This window comes from Lagopus muta, chromosome 1 (assembly GCF_023343835.1).
Source record: "Lagopus muta isolate bLagMut1 chromosome 1, bLagMut1 primary, whole genome shotgun sequence".
In the NCBI taxonomy this organism is placed as follows: domain Eukaryota; kingdom Metazoa; phylum Chordata; class Aves; order Galliformes; family Phasianidae; genus Lagopus; species Lagopus muta.
In genome coordinates, this window is record NC_064433.1 from 129070341 (window position 1) to 129088459 (window position 18119).

General features: G+C 41.6%; 1 protein-coding gene across 10 annotated transcripts in view; it reads right to left on the reverse strand.

Annotated features, from left to right (window-relative positions):
• The window catches only part of JADE3 (jade family PHD finger 3), a 64896-nt gene that overhangs the window by 16901 nt on the left and 29876 nt on the right, over positions 1-18119 (reverse strand). For all 10 annotated transcript variants that reach the window (XM_048934442.1, XM_048934436.1, XM_048934433.1 and 7 more), the window contains 4 exons: positions 13863-13922; positions 12745-12827; positions 2835-2992; positions 839-1029 (listed from right to left, as the gene is read on the reverse strand). In XM_048934442.1, the coding sequence (XP_048790399.1) occupies positions 839-1029; positions 2835-2992; positions 12745-12827; positions 13863-13911 (481 nt within the window). In that variant the 5' untranslated portion in view covers positions 13912-13922. The remainder of the gene's footprint in view (positions 1-838; positions 1030-2834; positions 2993-12744; positions 12828-13862; positions 13923-18119) is intronic.

The window sequence follows — 18119 nt, forward strand, 5'->3', positions numbered from 1 at the left end:
CCTTTACCACGTTGGTCTCCTGACACATCTATTTGTTTTCCTGAATGCCTGGACGATCATTCTTGGGCTTGGAAGAGATTGTCCTTAAAGTTTTGCTAACTCTATCCAGCAATTTCACCCTTCAGAGCTGCCTTGCAGCAGCCTATCCAACCCAGCAGTTCCCCAGATAAGCAGAAGATTGTTCTCCTAAGTCCAGGACCAGAAGCTACTTTCTCTCTTTGCTGCCCTCAAGATCTCAGTCTCCACTATTTCATAGCTGCCACAGCCAATGCCACCACCAATTAACTCATCCCAATTAGTCCTTCCTTCTTCATGAATAGCAGATTCAGGAGATGTCAATTAACTCTTTTTTCTACCTGTTCTTCATCAAGAACCTGCACTCACCCATGGAAGAATGTCAGTCAAACAGGCTATCCTATCACAGCTTGGCTAATCCAGCAGCAAAACCTAATTACTCCTTTAAGAAAAAGGCATGTTATAGCTCCTCACAACTCTATTTTGCAGCAATAATATGCTCTATTTTTAAAAATGGAAACATCTGTTTTTCCTATGCAAAATTTTTAACTTTTAAAGTCCTAAAACTAATTCCACCTGGTGTTGGCTTTTTCCCTCGTGTGTCAGTCTGCAGAAGTTGCACATAATTTTGGATGTGAAGAAGTTTTAAGGCACAAAAGGCAAAAGAAAACACTAACTGAGCTAGCAATTCATTTTCAACATTCTATAGCTTTGCCATTATTTCATTTTTGTTAGCATTTCCATTCAGTGCTCAAAGATCTTTAAGAAACCTCCCAACAGAAATTAACTGCTGCTTTAAAAACCAGAATGTGTTGTGAATTACCCATTTCAGTAAGCTCTTCGTTTAGTTCCTGGAGCCAAAAGATGTCCATATCATCCAAGTCATAGCGACACACAGATTCTGCCAATTCCAAAATGTTGATGTAACCTGGTTCTGTAGGCTCTTGGCTGGAGCAGTGGATATACTTCCTGGGTCGTGTATACAGTACCTCTTTCACCTTTTCTGCGACAACCCTACGTAAGGGAAAAAGGAAACACAAAGTTGGCTACAGCTTTTTAAGACTCAGCCTTGAAAGACATAAAATATTTGTTATCAATAGCATTTCACACACTTTAAGCTAGCCTGTAAGCGAAGCCAGAATGGGTAGACAGGATTCTGTAAATGTCATCTCTTCACATAAAATATATTAAGGTTTGCTATGTATACAGAATCGTTTTTAAAATGCAAGCTTGTGCATAATATTTTCAATTTAAGAAATGCTACTGGAATATGAATGTTCTTGAAATGCACAGAAAGTATCATGCACAAAACTCCCTACGATCTTGTCAACTGATGATCTTCAAGACACCAGCTTTCTCAGGATAAGCTTGATTTATTCTGCTGCGGGTGGTGGGGGAGGGAAGAGGGAGATGCTTGCTCTTCATTCAGGTTAAACAGTCTACCACTGTTTTACAAATGACACTTTATCCATGCTACATAAGTATTATTTTTGTTCTGCAAGAACGATTTTGTTGCCAAGTAAAAATGTACAGTGGAAAAACAGCTAAAAATCATCCAGGAAGTAAGGGAAAAAAAAACAACAAAAAAAACCTAGTGTTTTCAACCTTTCAATTATTTTGTGAGATAAAACTTGGTGTTTGCCTAGTACGTTAGCCTATGGGAATGGAGAGACTGACCCCAGCTAGATAAAGTCAACCTTTCTCTGCATTTAGTTCAAGAGGCCCTGCATGTGAAAGGAAGCCAGGGAGATACCGCATGGAACGGTGCCATGCATGAGAAGCTCTGCATGCCTTCCACAGCTAGCCCTCCCCAGAACCAGGAGAAGAGAAAAGCTGTGGGAAACAAGGCAAGAGGAAGAAAGAGGGAGCAGGCAAAAGTCAAGCAGTATCCCACATAATTCTAACTGGACAATGTGTGTTTTCAATGTTAGCACTATGTTCTTCTGCCACTCTTCTCCACACCTTCACATCGCTTACTTTTTTTCTTGTTCTCATGAGATTTTCTGTTCTCTGGTCCAGCCAAATCTATAGCAATTTTTTCCTCTAATGTAATATTGCTGGTATGAGATGCAATATATTTATTTTAGCAACTTGGTACTGATAATAGCCTCAGTGGAAATTAGATTATGCTGCCACAAGCACTTGCACTGGACATTTCATCTATTTTTGTCTCAAAGCCCACCCTGGCATGAATACTTCCATGTTACAACACTTCTTCTACCAGGAAGTGTTGCAGGACTACACTGTTATGTTTTCCTGGTCTAAGTACGGTGTGAGAGGATGAAAGATCTATCTCCTGAAACTGAGATCACTGAGCATGTATAATGCTTACCAGCTATTACCAGTAGGAAGAGAAAGCAGAAAGAATTAAAACTTTGGCAACAGAAACAAAAATTACATTACACAAACAAGTGAGTAGCTTTATCAGGTATCAGTTATTACTACTGAGTGGCTTCACCTTACTTTATATAGGGAAGCCTTACAAGTAACATGAAAACAACACAAGATTTGGGTTTATGTTTAACTTCCCACACTCAAATGAGAAAAGTTTTATCCACATGACTCAGGAAAAAATAAATCCCCTTTTTAAACTTTAAACGCAGATACTTGTTGTATGCAACAGAACCAGATCTGAAATGCCACAGAAATGTTTTCCAAATCGGTTTATTTGGTTTAAAAGCAAGCTTGGAAGCTACTGCATTCGAGACTGAATTATAACAACAAGTAAATGCCAACTGCATTTAGACCACCACTTTTTGACAGACCAACTTCTCCGAGTTGACGCTCTGCACACACGCTCTATGTCTAATTGCTGTTACCTGAGAGATGGCTGCGGAATCGTTTCTGGACTGGCTGGAACTTGGACTCCTTTCTCCCATTCCTGTTTCCACGTGTCCGCAAAGACATAATATTCATCGGGGTTCACATGGTGAGAATCCGGTAGTTTCATGGCACTAATGAGATCCTTGCGGAACACCTGCAAAGAAAACCCAGAGAGGAGAGAGGTTTGAGGAAAAAGGGTTGCCCAGAGAAAGTAGTAGATGAAGCAGTAGATACTTTCCTAGTTTGCACTGAAACAATCCACATTTGTTGATAATTTTTTGAGGACTGCCAACACACAAATGCATTAATTTGCAGTATGACATGAAGTTTAAGCTTCTTGTCAGAATCATGACGCTGCTCAAAGTCTAACCAGAAGGAAGAAGGTTGTTTCAGGTAGCCAAGATGAGGAGGAAAGTACCTAGTTTACTACTTGTATGTAATACCATTTTCAAACAGCTCATTTGACTTGCCAGTCTGCATGCTTTATCCTAACTTAGGTACAAGGTAAGATATATAGATATATATATATACATATTTCCTCTCAGTTAAGCTGCCTTAAGTTGCCATATTCTTCACAGGCTAAGAACAGTTGCCTTGGCAAGGTTGATATATAGGCACTTGTTCATCTCTAAGCCCATCTGAAATTTTAGTGGTCAGGATCTTCAAGATCAAAGACAAAGAGCTGCCTGTATCAGAAGCACGAACTCTGCATTGCTCTGTACAGTGATGCTACTGCTGCAGAACAACCCAGCTCAGAACCCTTTAGCAAACCTATCAGGTGAAACATGCTATTGCATATCACCACAAACCTATCCATGACAAGCCTCTAGCTGCACCGATCAACATCTGGCTTAAGAAGATTATGTTTTTAAGAACACGGAACCACTATCAGTTGTCATGAAGCTTACTTAATGTAAATACCTGTCAAATAGAGGTGCATGAAATTTAAATAAAGGGCATATGAATCCCTCTTTTGTTGTTGTTTGATTGGTTTTTGTTGTTGTTGGTTGTTTTTTTTCTCCCTGTTGATACCTTGCACCAGTTTAACATTCATTAAAGCAGAGCAGTGACTGTGGCTTGGTGTTGGTGAGACGTTACAACTAATTAGCTGTATTGTCACAATGAGAAATCAAATCTTCAAAGGGTGATAAAATGAAAAGGAAAATACCCCTGCAATAAGCTGTGGAAGGTTGAACTCCTTCTTACTAAATTCGGTTTTGTAGCGAGAATAGTAATAAAAATACTTCAGAGCCAAATATCTTAATGCACCCTTTTCAATTTGACAGCACCAGACCACTTAACGTCTATTGCAAAAATTCTCAGCTGTCCTTGGAAATCATCAAGTTAACTGCTACAAAAGAAAAAGAAGCAAAAAAAAAAAGCAGCACTATGCTTTTAACTAGGAACAAGTATTGAAAGAGGTTGCTGGTAGCTTGGAGCACAAGGGTTGCTTCATTACATGATACAGCTGTATCACTCACAGACAGCTGGGAGCTCAACCTGGGAACTCAACAATATAGAGCAACCAGCAATCTCCTGAGGCTTCTGTATTTACTACTAAGGAGTATCTGCTTTGCTTTACATCAGGCTGTTTACTGCAACCTTCTGTCTGCAGCTCTTTAGGTTTTAGAGAAAACAAGAGCGAAAGTGGAAAGACCATAAGCACCCATTTTTATCCAAGCAGCATGTCTACATGTCAAAAATAAAATGTGATGTGTTCTACACCATTTAAAAGAAATGTTCATATTCTTTGCTATAAGTAGAGCTAGGTTTATGAGGAAAACTAGTGTGGCACGGTTCCATAGAAATCCATGAGGAAGAAATAATCCAGTGAGAAATTCTATGACTGGTTTAATCATTAGAAAATATATTCCTCAAACCTTACCTAAGGTAAAGCATAAAGCACTTTTACAAACTACCTTTTCAGTCACTGAAGAAACACAGGAGAGGCTCATAGCAAACCCAGTGTTTTTCAAGCACTGAATGAAAAACGCTGTGAAAGGCATTAGTATTCCAACTACATCAAACTACATTGCTTAGCAGCAAATTCATCTTCTGATCATCCATTATGTATGTGAACTGTACCATCTCTATTTTTAAAGCACAAAACCTTTGGAGCATGAACTTTTTTTTTTCCCTGTGCCTGACCAGTCTAGTATCATGTAAGCAACGCTAAGTTCTCTGCTTCAGATTGCTACAGTTTGCAAATATTGGTATCACTGAAGGTAAAAGATTTCATCAATATAAACGTGACTGTTGAAACCTAAAGAAAAGCCAAACTCAGCTCAGATTTCCTAACAATACTTTCCTTGCTTTTCATGCCCAAGTACAACTGAGTATTTCCTGCAGACGCCTGGAATTGTCATAAAGACGTCCCAACCTGTAGCTCATCTCATTTCTCATGTCCTCACACACGGCCAGTCTTCCAGCAGCAAAATACTCTCAGAGGACAATGTTTCAAAACATGTGTCTTTATCACTCGCTCTGTGCTGCGTTCTGGAAGTAAACCAAAACACCCAGGGGACCCAAAGACAGCTTTCTTATCAATCAAATGATTTTTTACTCCAGCAGCCAGTTCCTACGCTAAGGTCTGGGCCACTCAGTGAGGAGCAGACACACATGTTCAGGATTTAGATAGCCAGCTTTTCCTCACAGTTGTGTCTTTTTGGACTCTTACTGCCTCCATAAGACACTGGTCAGTCCTACTGATAGCACAGCCCCTCCTCTTGGCAGCAGCCACCTTTACTTCCCCAGTTAGCCCACACTGGCAGCAGCCACTTGCTGGTGGCAACCCAAAAGCAGTTACACTTCTCAGTGCACACAATACACAAGCCTTCAACTCTATTTCAGCATCATCTGTCACCAGACGAATCGAGAAGTACTGAGTAAGGAACACAGCTGGCCTAGGCAGGCAATGCCCTCCCACCCCTCTGGTAGGACACAGGGCACTTCATGAAGAGGCCCTCGCCAAGGGGAGCTCCGGCACTAGAAGGCGGCAGGTCATGGCCAGTGTGCACAGAACAGGAAACTGCCCACCCACCAGAAGCTTCCACAGAGGTTACTGTGTGACAGGGGGATCGGTTTTACGTATTTTTAGCAATTGAAAGCCCTGCTTAGTGCTCGACTGTTTGTTCTGAACTTGGTTCCATTCAGCTGCCAGGAACTTCTAAGTTCCAGCTGAGAACGGTGCAGCAGTTAGCCTGAATGAAGTCAATGAAAACAGTGTTGGCTTGTGTCACAGAAATAATACTAAGCATTTCATGAAGAAACTCTAAAATGTTTTTCACACTTCAAAGCTGACACTCAAAACTAGAAGAGGAAACCTTGCTCTTTGGTCAAGTCAAGCTTTTTGCTCTGCAGAAAAGTCTGATAAGATTTGCTCAAGCAACAAGAACTCAGACACCTCTAAAAGATGCATTGCTGCCTCTGGGCCTATAAAGCCTAAATCCTACACAAATCCTCCTTAATAAGCATGCTCTGCTCCTCCACCAAGCACTTACAGTGACACTCCAGAGCTGTGGATGGAAAGATATGGTTCATGTGTCATGTTTGTTTTTCAGGCTAAGTCCAATTTGGAAATTATGCTAGAAGAGCATGTCCAAGGAAAACGAAGCTCACAGAATCAGAAGTTTGTAAACGCATCACCAAAAGCTGTTCATGACTTCAACATGAAGTCTACGAAAATTCAATATACAATCTTCCTCACACGACCCTCCCTCCTGTGCTGACTCTATGAAAGAATAATTCTGTCTAACAAAGAACATCATTTGGTGTGCAATATACTTATCCACCAGAGATGTGATGGAGGGTACAAGTAATGCTGTAAAGAACTTAAGTGAAACATTAGCATCCAAGACAGAGAGCAAGTCTTCACCATACAACAGCCTTCTACAGCCTCCATCTTCAGCAAGCAATGCAAATATCAGATCTGCACAGAACATTTTGTTACCAAGCAATACAAATCTAAAGCCACATTTTGGGAAAACAAAAACCAGAACAACAACAAAATTCCAATGAACTGCAAAAAAACACAATCAAACAAGAGTCAAAGATCTATTTCAATTCTCTCCTGTAAGCTTCTACTGACACTGACTGATCTCACTGCTCACTCACCGCATCCTGCCCAAATGCATGTGGTCCGGGAGAACAGACTGGATCATCTCTTTGAAACAGCAACAAAAAAGGTACTTCTTGTGACATTGAGCTTTTAAGCATTTGACCACCTGTTACTAAATTCCACGACGGTAAGACCACTGGTGGGAAGCACACATCAGAGGTCTAAGTGGAGTACATGTCAACCACTCTGTTGCTGTAACAATCAAAGCAGGATTTCTGCTGGATTGCATCTAATTATTCCAAAGTTACCCATAAGCACCAAAGCTTATTCTACTACTCAACACCTCCAGCAAAAAATTAACAACATTTACAAAGCAGCAGTTTATACCCAAAATCACCCCATAAATGATAACATGGAAGCTAAATGGTACTAAGACCTATTACATGTGTAACATAACCACATCATATCTGAGCAGATAGTCTCATCTAACATATCTAATCTTCGTATAGATGTTTGACAATGTCTGCTAAAGGCTGCCTATCTATGGAGAACGAAGCTCAAGGTGCACACCACTTTCCAGAACTCGGTAGGCTCGTCTTCCCAAGGTTGAATTGTTATTGTTAGTACACTGCAATCTGGGCATTAAGTTTCTGAATTGAGGCACTTTATTAAAAAGGAGTATACCCTATTATAGACAGGATGAGCTGGATGGGGTTTTTTTTGTAGCAAAGCAAATCAAAAGCAAAATAATTTAAGAATGAAAATGAAACTACAGTTCCAGGGATGTATACTGACTAGACTGAAAAACTAATGTTAAAATAGCTAGGGCAGACAGAAGTGAGTGTAGCATTGTGCCTGGGCTTCTGGAGCATCTCAATAATTTGAATAAGTTCTGCAGTAAATCCTAATCTTCAAACTCCCACTCCCAAAAACTATTTTTATGTATCATCCAAGACTCGGGAAAATGAAACACTGCATCTTTCAATGGAGCAGCCACAAGTCTTCTGAGCCTCCTTTACAGGTGTATGTAGGAAAAGTCAGGAAATCAGACAGTAAATCAACCATACCTAACATCAAGTCTCTGACAGTGTTATCTCATGAGCCAGAAAAACGCGCAAGAGCTGTGTAAGAGCATGTCAGGTTTTCTTCAGACATAAGCTTCAGATTTGGGAATTAATCCTAACAATCAATTTTTCAAAATGGTATTAATTAAACAGATATTTAGAAAAATCTGTACTCATTCTCATCTGTTCAATTCCTTTTATAATCATGTTTAATTCTCAGTCTCAACAACTTCCTGTGGCAGATGAGCTTCACAGTCTAATTATATGGTGCATGCAAAAGGATATCCTATTAATTGCAACAGACTTAACTTCTGGCCTCGTTCATATTGTCTTGCCCTTCCCAGTTCCTCTGCCACAAAGACAGGCAGGACTGAAGCTCTACCTCTGCTCTCTCCAGACCATTTATACTTAACTGCTTTGCCTACTCATCCAGTTCCAAAAGCAAAACAGCTCAGCTTTTTCACAAGCAGGCTCTTCCATGCCCTTAAGCATTCTGGTCACCCTTTGCTAAAAGCGAAAAGATCAAAAAAAATAACCAGCAAGGTTGCATTTCTGATGCACATGAAAGTACTGTATGTTCTTCTTCAAAATCAACTAGCCCACACAGGCTAAAACGGAGCTCATCAAAATGCACAAGGCATGTTGACCAGTGGTCTTGAGAAGGCTGCAAAGATGACAGAGTCATTAAAGTTAATTCAGAATCTTCTAAGGTAGGTGCACACAGAAAGGTGACAGTCTCCCGTTCCATTATGCATGGCACACGCCAAGCAATATGATTTAATCACGGCGTCCATTCATTCACAGAACAAAAATGACCGCTTTCAAACTGCCAAAAGAATCCATTCTCTGCTCGCAGTCTAATCTTACAGGGTGCTCCTCAGGATCAAGACCTACAATTTATGTGACAGTTAAACGCCACTAAAAAAAAGTTCCACATACGCAAGTAATGAAAGCAGGCCATTTTCTTGTGGAAGACAAGCTACATTTCACATGATAACACAGCTGTCACTATCAGCAATGAGGGACCAAGAACTACAATTGCCACGGGATTCAAAACCCTATTTGCAAAAAGAGGTAAAATACTGCCACCTTATATGGGTAGGTTCCAGACAGAAAACCACCACGATTTTAACTTAACTCCTTTTACAGTTTTAAGATGGAGCAAGTACTAAAAAATAATACATAAGCTTGAGTGTCATATAAATCTCTCTGGCTCTTTTGTGCCCCCACTAGCTCGAGGCAAAAGAAACAGTCAGCCTTTCAGGATGGCCCAGCTAAAAGGTTTTCCCTGCAAAAATGATTCCAACTATTCTGCCATCGTTTTCTGCTGCAGCTTCCAAGGAGACAGGAAACAGCAAAGCACAGGTTTCATGCTGAGCCAGACATCCAAATGCTCCTAACCTGCTACTCCCACGCAGCCTACTGTTCAGAGCTGAGCCCCTCCTGTCTCAGCTCAGGTCCATAAGGGGCAACTCTGCAACTGGCACACAGCCAACACCATCATGAAGCTCTGAAAAACTGTTCAGACATATACTGCAGGCCTGCCTGATGCCTTAACATTAATTATTCAAAGTAAATGCTAAAGCTAATTGGATAGCAGAATTGTCAAGACACCATTTCAGTTGCTTGCAATAGATTACAACCCAAAAGGAGCACAAGAGAAAGAGCTGCAGCCTTGCTCCGCAGCATCATCTTAGATTTTCCTCATCTTCTCCGAGCAGGAGGGTGACACAAGAAGGTCCCACTCAGAAGCGTCCCTTCTGCGCAGATGCAAATGTCTGATAGGCAGGCCCAGAGAATAGGCTTGGACATCTGCACTCCAACACCATTCCCTGTCCCGCAGTACAAGAGGGGAGATTTACAGTACATGTTAGGTGGAAATTTTTCACTCAGGGGACAGTGAGGCGCTGGCACAGCTGCGCAGAGAAGCTGTGGTGCCCCATCCCTGGAGGCGCTCAAGGCCAGGTTGGATGGGCAGCTGAGCTGGTGGGGGGCAGCCCTGCCACAGCAGGGGTTGGGGCTACACAATCTTTGAGGTCCTTTCCAACCTAAGCCATTCTATGAACCTCACTCCCCTGATACCATTGCCTGCATCTGCTTCCTTCCTGAAGAAAACAAGAGGCAAGGCACGCAGCCCTCAGCTGCACCCACCTTTGGGGTTTTATAGGCGACCACAGAGGAGCAAGGCAGCTACAAACGAGTCTTGTGGAGCAGCAGACAAATATGCTAACCTGATTGTCAGTCACAATTCTGAAAATGAGCTTTCATTTGGAAAGAGAACCCAGATAGTAGATAATAATCTAGAGATGGCTGAGAAGGTGGAGAAAATCCTATGTATCCACATGCAATATAATCGAGAAAGCCAGGCTTACTGGCATGAAAGAAAAATTAATGTATGAAGACCATGAGCAAAAAAATTCCCAAACAGCTATTTATAGCTTTGACCTTTTAGATTTTCTGCATCACTAACTCAAGAAACAGTCTGCTGCCTGGCAAGCAGAGGTGAATGAAAGCAGAGCACTGCCAACTTGCTCAAGAGATCCCTTGCTGAAAGGATGCTGTCAGCCCGAAATTTCACATTTCTATCCAATACTAGCACAAAAAACTTGTGGAATTACTGTAACATGATTTTTTGAAGGGTGTGTGATAGGGTCAGTCTTTGCTTTACACTCTTGTCACTAGTTGGTGTGTTAATAATAAATTGCAATGCTCTGCTGACAACAGCGCTTCATGCAATGCACCACTGCATGCAATCTCCAGCATATGATTTTCTAGGGCTTGGAAGGAATGCTTGCTCCCAGCAGAAGGAAAGGAAAAACAGGAAGGATAGCCAAGAGTCTTACGTACCAAGGGTAGAGATCATGACTGCCACCCTCCCTACCAGTCCCCTTCTCAGAGAACTTTACTTTTCCCGTTTTGTTTTTCTAATTTTAATCTTTAATATTGCAATATTGTACTTGGGACACTCTTGCAAAAGAGGACATCTTCTAAGATTTGATTTTTCAAATTATTTTTTAAACTGGGGAGGGGAGCTCTTAAACAAAAGATGCAAGAAAGATGCCAGCATTACAAGAATGATGATGTTATGACATACACTTTTAAAACTCAGTGTATATTCTAGGCTTTGTTCTTCAAAGTTTTGTATTTTTCAAGTTTTGATGGGCTTGAAATTTGGTCTTGAAGCAGGTAGAAAACAGCAAGGAAGATCACAGAAGGAAGAACCGAAAACACTGTGCATTTTAATTCCTCCTAGAAGTTTATGTAAATAAGAACACTTGCAAGCTGTATTCATGGACCACATTTTCGTAATTATTGTTTATGCATCCACACAGTATGGAGAAAAGGGAAAGTAAACAGTAACAGGACAATTTTTAGGCAGAAAAAAGCAAGGCAGGGTGAAGGGACTGGTGCTAAGGTGTATTTGAAACAGCAAGTCTAGAAATGGATTTGTTTCTGTTCCCATTTGCCCAGCTTGGCAAGTAAGAAAGCTACTGCTAAGTGAAACATGAGCAATGATTACAAGAACTCAACAGCCACAAGCTGTTTTGAGATTTACATTCTCACAGAACCACAATCCTCAAAGACTTTAAAGGTAAAAAGTACAATAGACTTTTCTTAACCTTCTTGGTGGCTGCAAACAAACACTGTGTAGTTAGTTCTGGCCAATTTTGCTCTTCTTGAAACATTCACACAGGATTCCCTTTTACAAAATGAATCTTTACATCCTCTTCAATTAACTTGTAATGAAAATTAAGCTTACAAAACAGAGGACACTTCTCAAGCATTTACCTTTTATCAAACTGAATTAGTCTACTGGGCAACATTCAAAAAGGAAGCATGAAGTATGTTTGCTGAATAGCTTTTGGTATATGAACACAAGCTTTATGTTTACACAGCCTCTCATAGTAGAACGTAAGCAGCTAAAAACCTGCTCTTACTGTACAAAGAATTACTTCTGGGACATAACTCTCAGTTTTACATTCCACAGAAGAAAAGTATGTTTTGTCAGTCTTTTTCTCAGTAACCTCGGGCATCAACAGTCATACCAGCATGCTGAAGGACTCATTTGGAGGGAATGTGACAGCAAGCAGAGGGAATTAACTACAAGAAACATTTCTCCTATTTGCAGTTATCTGACTTCAGCCCTCAAGAAAGCAAGCATCAAATATGGAGAAGGCAGCCAACAAATCCTCCCCAAGAAGGGCAACAGATGGGAATCGTTGCTAGGATGGATTTCAGTACTGCATTGTACATAAACACCAATGGAAAAGGACTCAATTAGCAAATGCAGATCCAGTGAGAGTGGTGATAGGTGTTGATAGGCAGGGAAGGCAAAATAAAACTCTTACTGAAGGGAACAAGTGAATAGTGAGAAAGTGGCAGGAGAGTAAGCACTGCTCCTATGTAACTCACCCACTGGGGTGTCCCACTGTTCTATCCTAAAGCAGAAAGAAGGCATCTTTCTCATACACACATATATGCGAGCTACTTCCTTCTGTAGCATGCTTTCAAATCACAAGACCAGACCAGCTTTTTCAGTATCAACATGAGTCTACATTTCAGGGGAAGAAAGAACTACATGTCACTGTCTGCAATGCCATAAGTCATGATAAGATGCCAGAGTTCCTGTATTAATCACACAATGAGGAAAAACAGTGTCATGGAGGCAACAGGTAACCAAAGAATGAGCTGGCACCAGTTCAAAGCTCACTATTTCAAGGCATAGAAACTTGAAAACGACATGACAAAAAACACTGGTAACCAGTCTTTAAGCTTGGTTCTTACCTCAGCAGGTTTCTTTTGTTCATTTGCTGGTGTTTTTGACTTGCTCCTGTATTTAGCACAAGAAGAAAAGGAAGTGGAAGGACCTGTTTAAAAAAACAAACAAAAAAAGAACCATTGTAACTAATTTCAATTCACAATCCCTCAGTGCAACACAAGGCACTCCAATCTCGTGACTTATCTAATTCTTGATAAGATATGGGCAAAAAGCTCTTCTGTAGCCTGTAGGCTTGAATACGGCTCCTCCTTTTCCATTTGTTCTTTGTAAAACCACAGCTCTCCAAATTTATGGGTACATTCTGCTCTGATCAGTACAAGTGTGAATAAACAGAACAAACATGCAGACCACTGCCCTTCATTGCCTTTCTATCTGAAGTGGAAGGAGGAGCAAAACTGAGACAGAGCTTGCAAGTGCTAGAAAAGCAACGTGAAAAAAAGCAGTGACACTAAAGGATACTGATGAGAAAGGCAGGAAATATAGTGCAATGTCTAAACATCTCAGAGCAACATGTTAGTTCAGTACGTTACTGAGCTGTAATAAACATGTTAATGAATCACTGTTAAATACAGCATTATGAGATGGCCATAGGTTTTAAAGAAACAAGCAAGACTCTGCCTACAGTTTCTTAACAGGCACAAGAGGAAGCTGCAACCTCAGCCAGATGTGCTAAGGAATTTTTAACAAATTTCATTGACTTGTCTACCAGACGAGCAGGCCACCAGAGCAAAGAAGAATGATGAAGAACCATATGCTGCAAAACGAGCTCTAACAGCTCGGTCTTAAGGCTGAGGCTCAGCATATGAGACAGCAGGACTTTCAGACAGCTCGAGCCGTGCAAAAGCTTCTCTGGACAGAAAAGTTTCTCTTGGAGTAAAGAATTATTTTTCTCAACTCTGAAAAATTTAGCCTCGATTTCTAAGTAAATTTAACTCCACCACAAGTTTAGTCTCGTTTTCCTCCCAAAACAGGATCTAGAAACATAGAAGACCACAGAAGATGAGAAGAAATCAACGAAGAAACACTGTTTTAATTATACGAGGTAAAACAGTTTGCCCTCAAACCACAGAAGGAAACCACAAGGAGGTGACAGACCAAAGAAAAACTAGCACATGCTACTTACTCTCATTGTCTGAACTGTCACTGGTGCTCAGATGCCTGTGGCGTTTCATCCTGACGCATCCTAAGGAAGAAAAAACAAAAAGGTGTTGATGGTGACCATCAGAAGATGACACACTGCAGGGACCTGCCAGCTCATGCCAATTCCAGAGTAGAAAAGGAAGAATTCCCCTGAAGGAGAACTTTTGGGCACAGTGTATGGAAACGATCACCCCCAGTCTTGTTATCTCTCCACGGAATACACAATCACAGTTCACCTTTAAGGGAAGAAAAACCAAGCCCAAAGGGGTCCAGGTAAAATGAAAGGCACTTTGTAAATAATTACAGAAAGTGGAGGCTGATGCCACTGAAATCTTCTGGTCACAACCTAGGTCACCCATAAGGGTAGCTCTGAAGTTTGTAAAGCCATCAAAGGTATAAGAAAGAAATTCTTACAGAAATTCCACGCCAGCTCCATTAATAACAAGATATCAGGCTTTTCGGAATCAGTTTTTAGACATACAACAAGTATGAAGAGTGGAGAAGGTGAAAATTCTGAATAATTACTTAACAAAGGAAGGATCACAGCAGGAACCAGCTAGGCATTCCAAACAAGTACCAACACAACCGCATGTACATTCCCATCAGTCCTGCCATCCAACAACACTCCACATTACATTTGTTAAACACAAACTAATAGCAGTTTACATGAATACTGGTAAATGAAAATCATCTTTGTCTTTTTTAGTGGCTTGAAAGTGAAAACCATTAGATAAAAGAATCAACAACAACAGAAAGTGCTCTGTTTTTTTTCCAAAGCACAAGACAAGCATAAGTTACAGACTTCAGGACAGAATTCTGGGTAGATGAAATACCTGCGGTACCAGAGCTGCCAGCCTGACTGCACCTGAAGCTCAAACAGCTCCATTTCTTAAATAAAACAAAATCACATGCTTTAAAAAAAAAAAAAAAGAAAAAAAAAAAAAAGAGAGAGAAGGAGGAAAGAAGAGAGAGAAAAAGCACAGCTAAATAGCCCATTTGATAAACCCTCCACATTAGTTACTGTACAATGGGTCCTGAGATTATTCAAAGACCAGGGGATAAACAGGATTTCTGGATAAGAGAAGCCTATCCACAGGCTTTGAAGGGATTGCAAGTGAACCGTTTGCAGCCGAATTGCTTAATTTAGTGGAAATTTTCAGCAGCCTTTACACTTAAGTGTGAGTTTGATCAGTGCATTTAGATTCAGTACTCAAAGTTTCAAATTCTCCTTTGATGTATCTTTCATAGAAAGACACTGCCCACACCACCAGAAGCTGAAAAGGTAAGCGAGGCATGTGTTTTTCAGCTCAGCATACACAGAAAGCCAGAGTTGGATATTTAGCCTGAAGGGGACAGTGATTAACAGGACAAGGTATCCTTTTAATAGCTTACCTATAAGCTCCCACCAGATAACTTACTTCATATAATCAGCCTTGCTCAGGGCTCAAGCAACCTGGGGGCCACCTCAACACACACCAAGAGCAGTGCTCTGCAGCCACACATCTCCTGGCAAAAAATCTGTCTGTCAGGCAGAAAGGCCTCAGGCCAGAAGGTCTCTTTTTTGTACATGTTTGGGGAGCTAAGCACTAGGCAGCGAGGGAAAGAGAAGATGACTGCTCTCATCTTGCCAGTTCCTGCAGTTCAAAGGTATGGGCTTCAACCAAGAGCAGCTAAAATGGTGCTGCCGGGGTGAGGGCTTCTCCCCCACAGAGCCAGGCTGTGCTACATCACAACCCTGCTGGGAAGAAGCAGGCCCCACCTGCCCCTGTGCCTCCTTTGCTGGCGGCTGCAGCTCCATGCAGCCCTGTGCCCACACCCTCGGGCACGCTGCAGGCCCTTAGGAGATGCTGAGAAGCCACATGTACATGTGGGGAGCAGCGCTGCTCATTGCCATTCCTTAGCACTCACTGTTCGCTCCGTTTTTATGTTGGGATGAATTTTTGAGCAGCTGTTAAAAGGTGCTGAAAGCTTATGGCAGACGACTCTCGTCTTTTATAGCCTACATAAACATGCAGCAATAAAACCTCTTTGCTCCACGTTCAAGACAGCAGCTGAGGAGCACAGCGTTCAGTTAGCGGGGTTAAATGCAAGGTCAGAGCACAGAACGACAGGGATACCTGGACACTGGGCAGGGCAGAGAGGAGATGGCTACTTTGGGGACTGCGCACAGAAACAGTAAACGTAAAAAAAAACCAACCCACCACTGTACACCTCTGCTAACCGCTCCACAGTGAGAAAAAACACCACATTTACAGATGCTGCATTTCAGCCATGGATTTATAGCAGCTCAGGCAGGAGATTTACACCTCCATCACAGCAGACAGCGGCAGTTACCCAGGGTAAGAGCCCAGCGCAGTAATAATGCCGGATTGCAGCCTGATTTCTGCAGCAGTATTAACTGCAACGACCATGAATAAGAACCCACTGAGCTACAACAAATCACAGAGCGCTGTGCCCACAAGACAGGCCATTAGGGTGAGCAGCATGCTATGCACTCTCCACTGGTGCCCACCTGGCGTGGGATGCAGCATTGCTGTGCTAGTGCCACCTCTGTGGGAAATGGGAGAGCCCAGGCTGAAAGATGGCTTGGAGAAACAGCCATCATCTGTCCCTTGCCCACCTGGGAGGGTGGAGATGCACACATGGTTCAGTTTTGTCCCTTTTCTAACTTCACCTTAAAAACTATGGTGATTATGTCTAGAATAAGGGAGATATCAGGAAAAGATCAGATACGAAGGTGAGAAATTCATGAGAATACCAATGCCCTTTTCTAGGTTCAGAATACCAGTTATAATGAATGACATGGCAACCCAAAACCAGAACTAATTTATTTCTTAACACAAAAAGAAAAAAAAATATATTTCATAATGGATAATATTTTTTCCTCAGAATAGTTCAAAAAAGAAATTCAGAAAACTGCCTCAAGTAGATGCTACTCATAAAGGAAAAAGAGATGAGAAAAGATGAGCTGTCATTAGGAACATGATGGAAATGCCGCACAGAGAGCAGCTAAAAACAGCCTCTTTCCAATTCCTTTATCTTTACTCAGGCTTTTTGCAAATTTGCCTGTGGAACTTTTGGTCTGGATTTGAGAATTTACTTTTACACTTTGAACTTTCCACTCGTTCCCATGCAGAAGCTAAGAAAAGCAACGAGTGTCACATAGACAAGAACTTCTACGCTACAGAACAAAGGAGGGAAGTGCTTAAAAAAACTCAAATTAAACCTTACATCTCATTTCCCAGTTACCAAGTAATAATTCTCACCCTCATGAAAGATAAGCAGGGGTGCTTTGGCTGCGGACTCAAAATGTACTCAAGCCTTCTGGTCAAACACAGATCACCTTAGAAACAAATACTGAAATATGGGCATGTAACATTTTTTGGTATAATTTTTTTTTTAAATCAACAGAAGGACTAACAGATCACTCACATGACAACAAATACAAACGTGAAAGATGCTCACCTTCAGAGATCTTTTAAACAAAATATAAAATAAAGGAGTGACATTAAGAAATCACCACGTCGCAAGCAAAGAGGCACTCGACTCTCCAGGCAGCTACTGCAGTGGAACATTCCTCTGCTATGGATTTTAATGCCAGATACCAGAACAGTCCCTGGACTCGAGCCACGCTCCACACCGGCTGTGTGCACGTCCCTGATCTCACCCAAGAGCTAAGGGGAAAAACCACAGGTCCAGAAAAAAGGAATCCACAAAGCCAGAGAAATTCTCCTCCCTGGCCCCAACAGCAGAAGGAAGGTCAGGACGCTCTACATCCTTTGGGCATTCAACCACAAATAAAACCCAGAAGCATGTTCTCCTGAGCCACAGGCAGTGAAGTGACACTGCCAGCAACCACCTGGTTTCCCAAACACTGCCTAGATGAAGCTGGGACTTGCGCTGCACCCAACTCATCCTTCTTTGCCTGGAAAACCAGGAAAAAGCTAACCTGCACTCACCTGACTGGAACTCAGTATGCCAAGCTACAAGTAATCAATGTACCAGCCAGCACACACAAGGATGTGGTAAGAGAGACAATATCAGTATTTCTAAAGCCTAGGGGAGATGTTTTATGGTTAGTGATTTCTAAGTTATGGTTGCTCCTTTTGGCTTACCCACCAGTACCTGGTACTATACGAATTTCAGTATTTCCACAAGAAACAACCACTTGGTTCTGTACTCTCTTCTCTCCCCCAGGAAAGCCAGCACAGCACTAGTGAAGGCTCTTTCCACCTCTGAA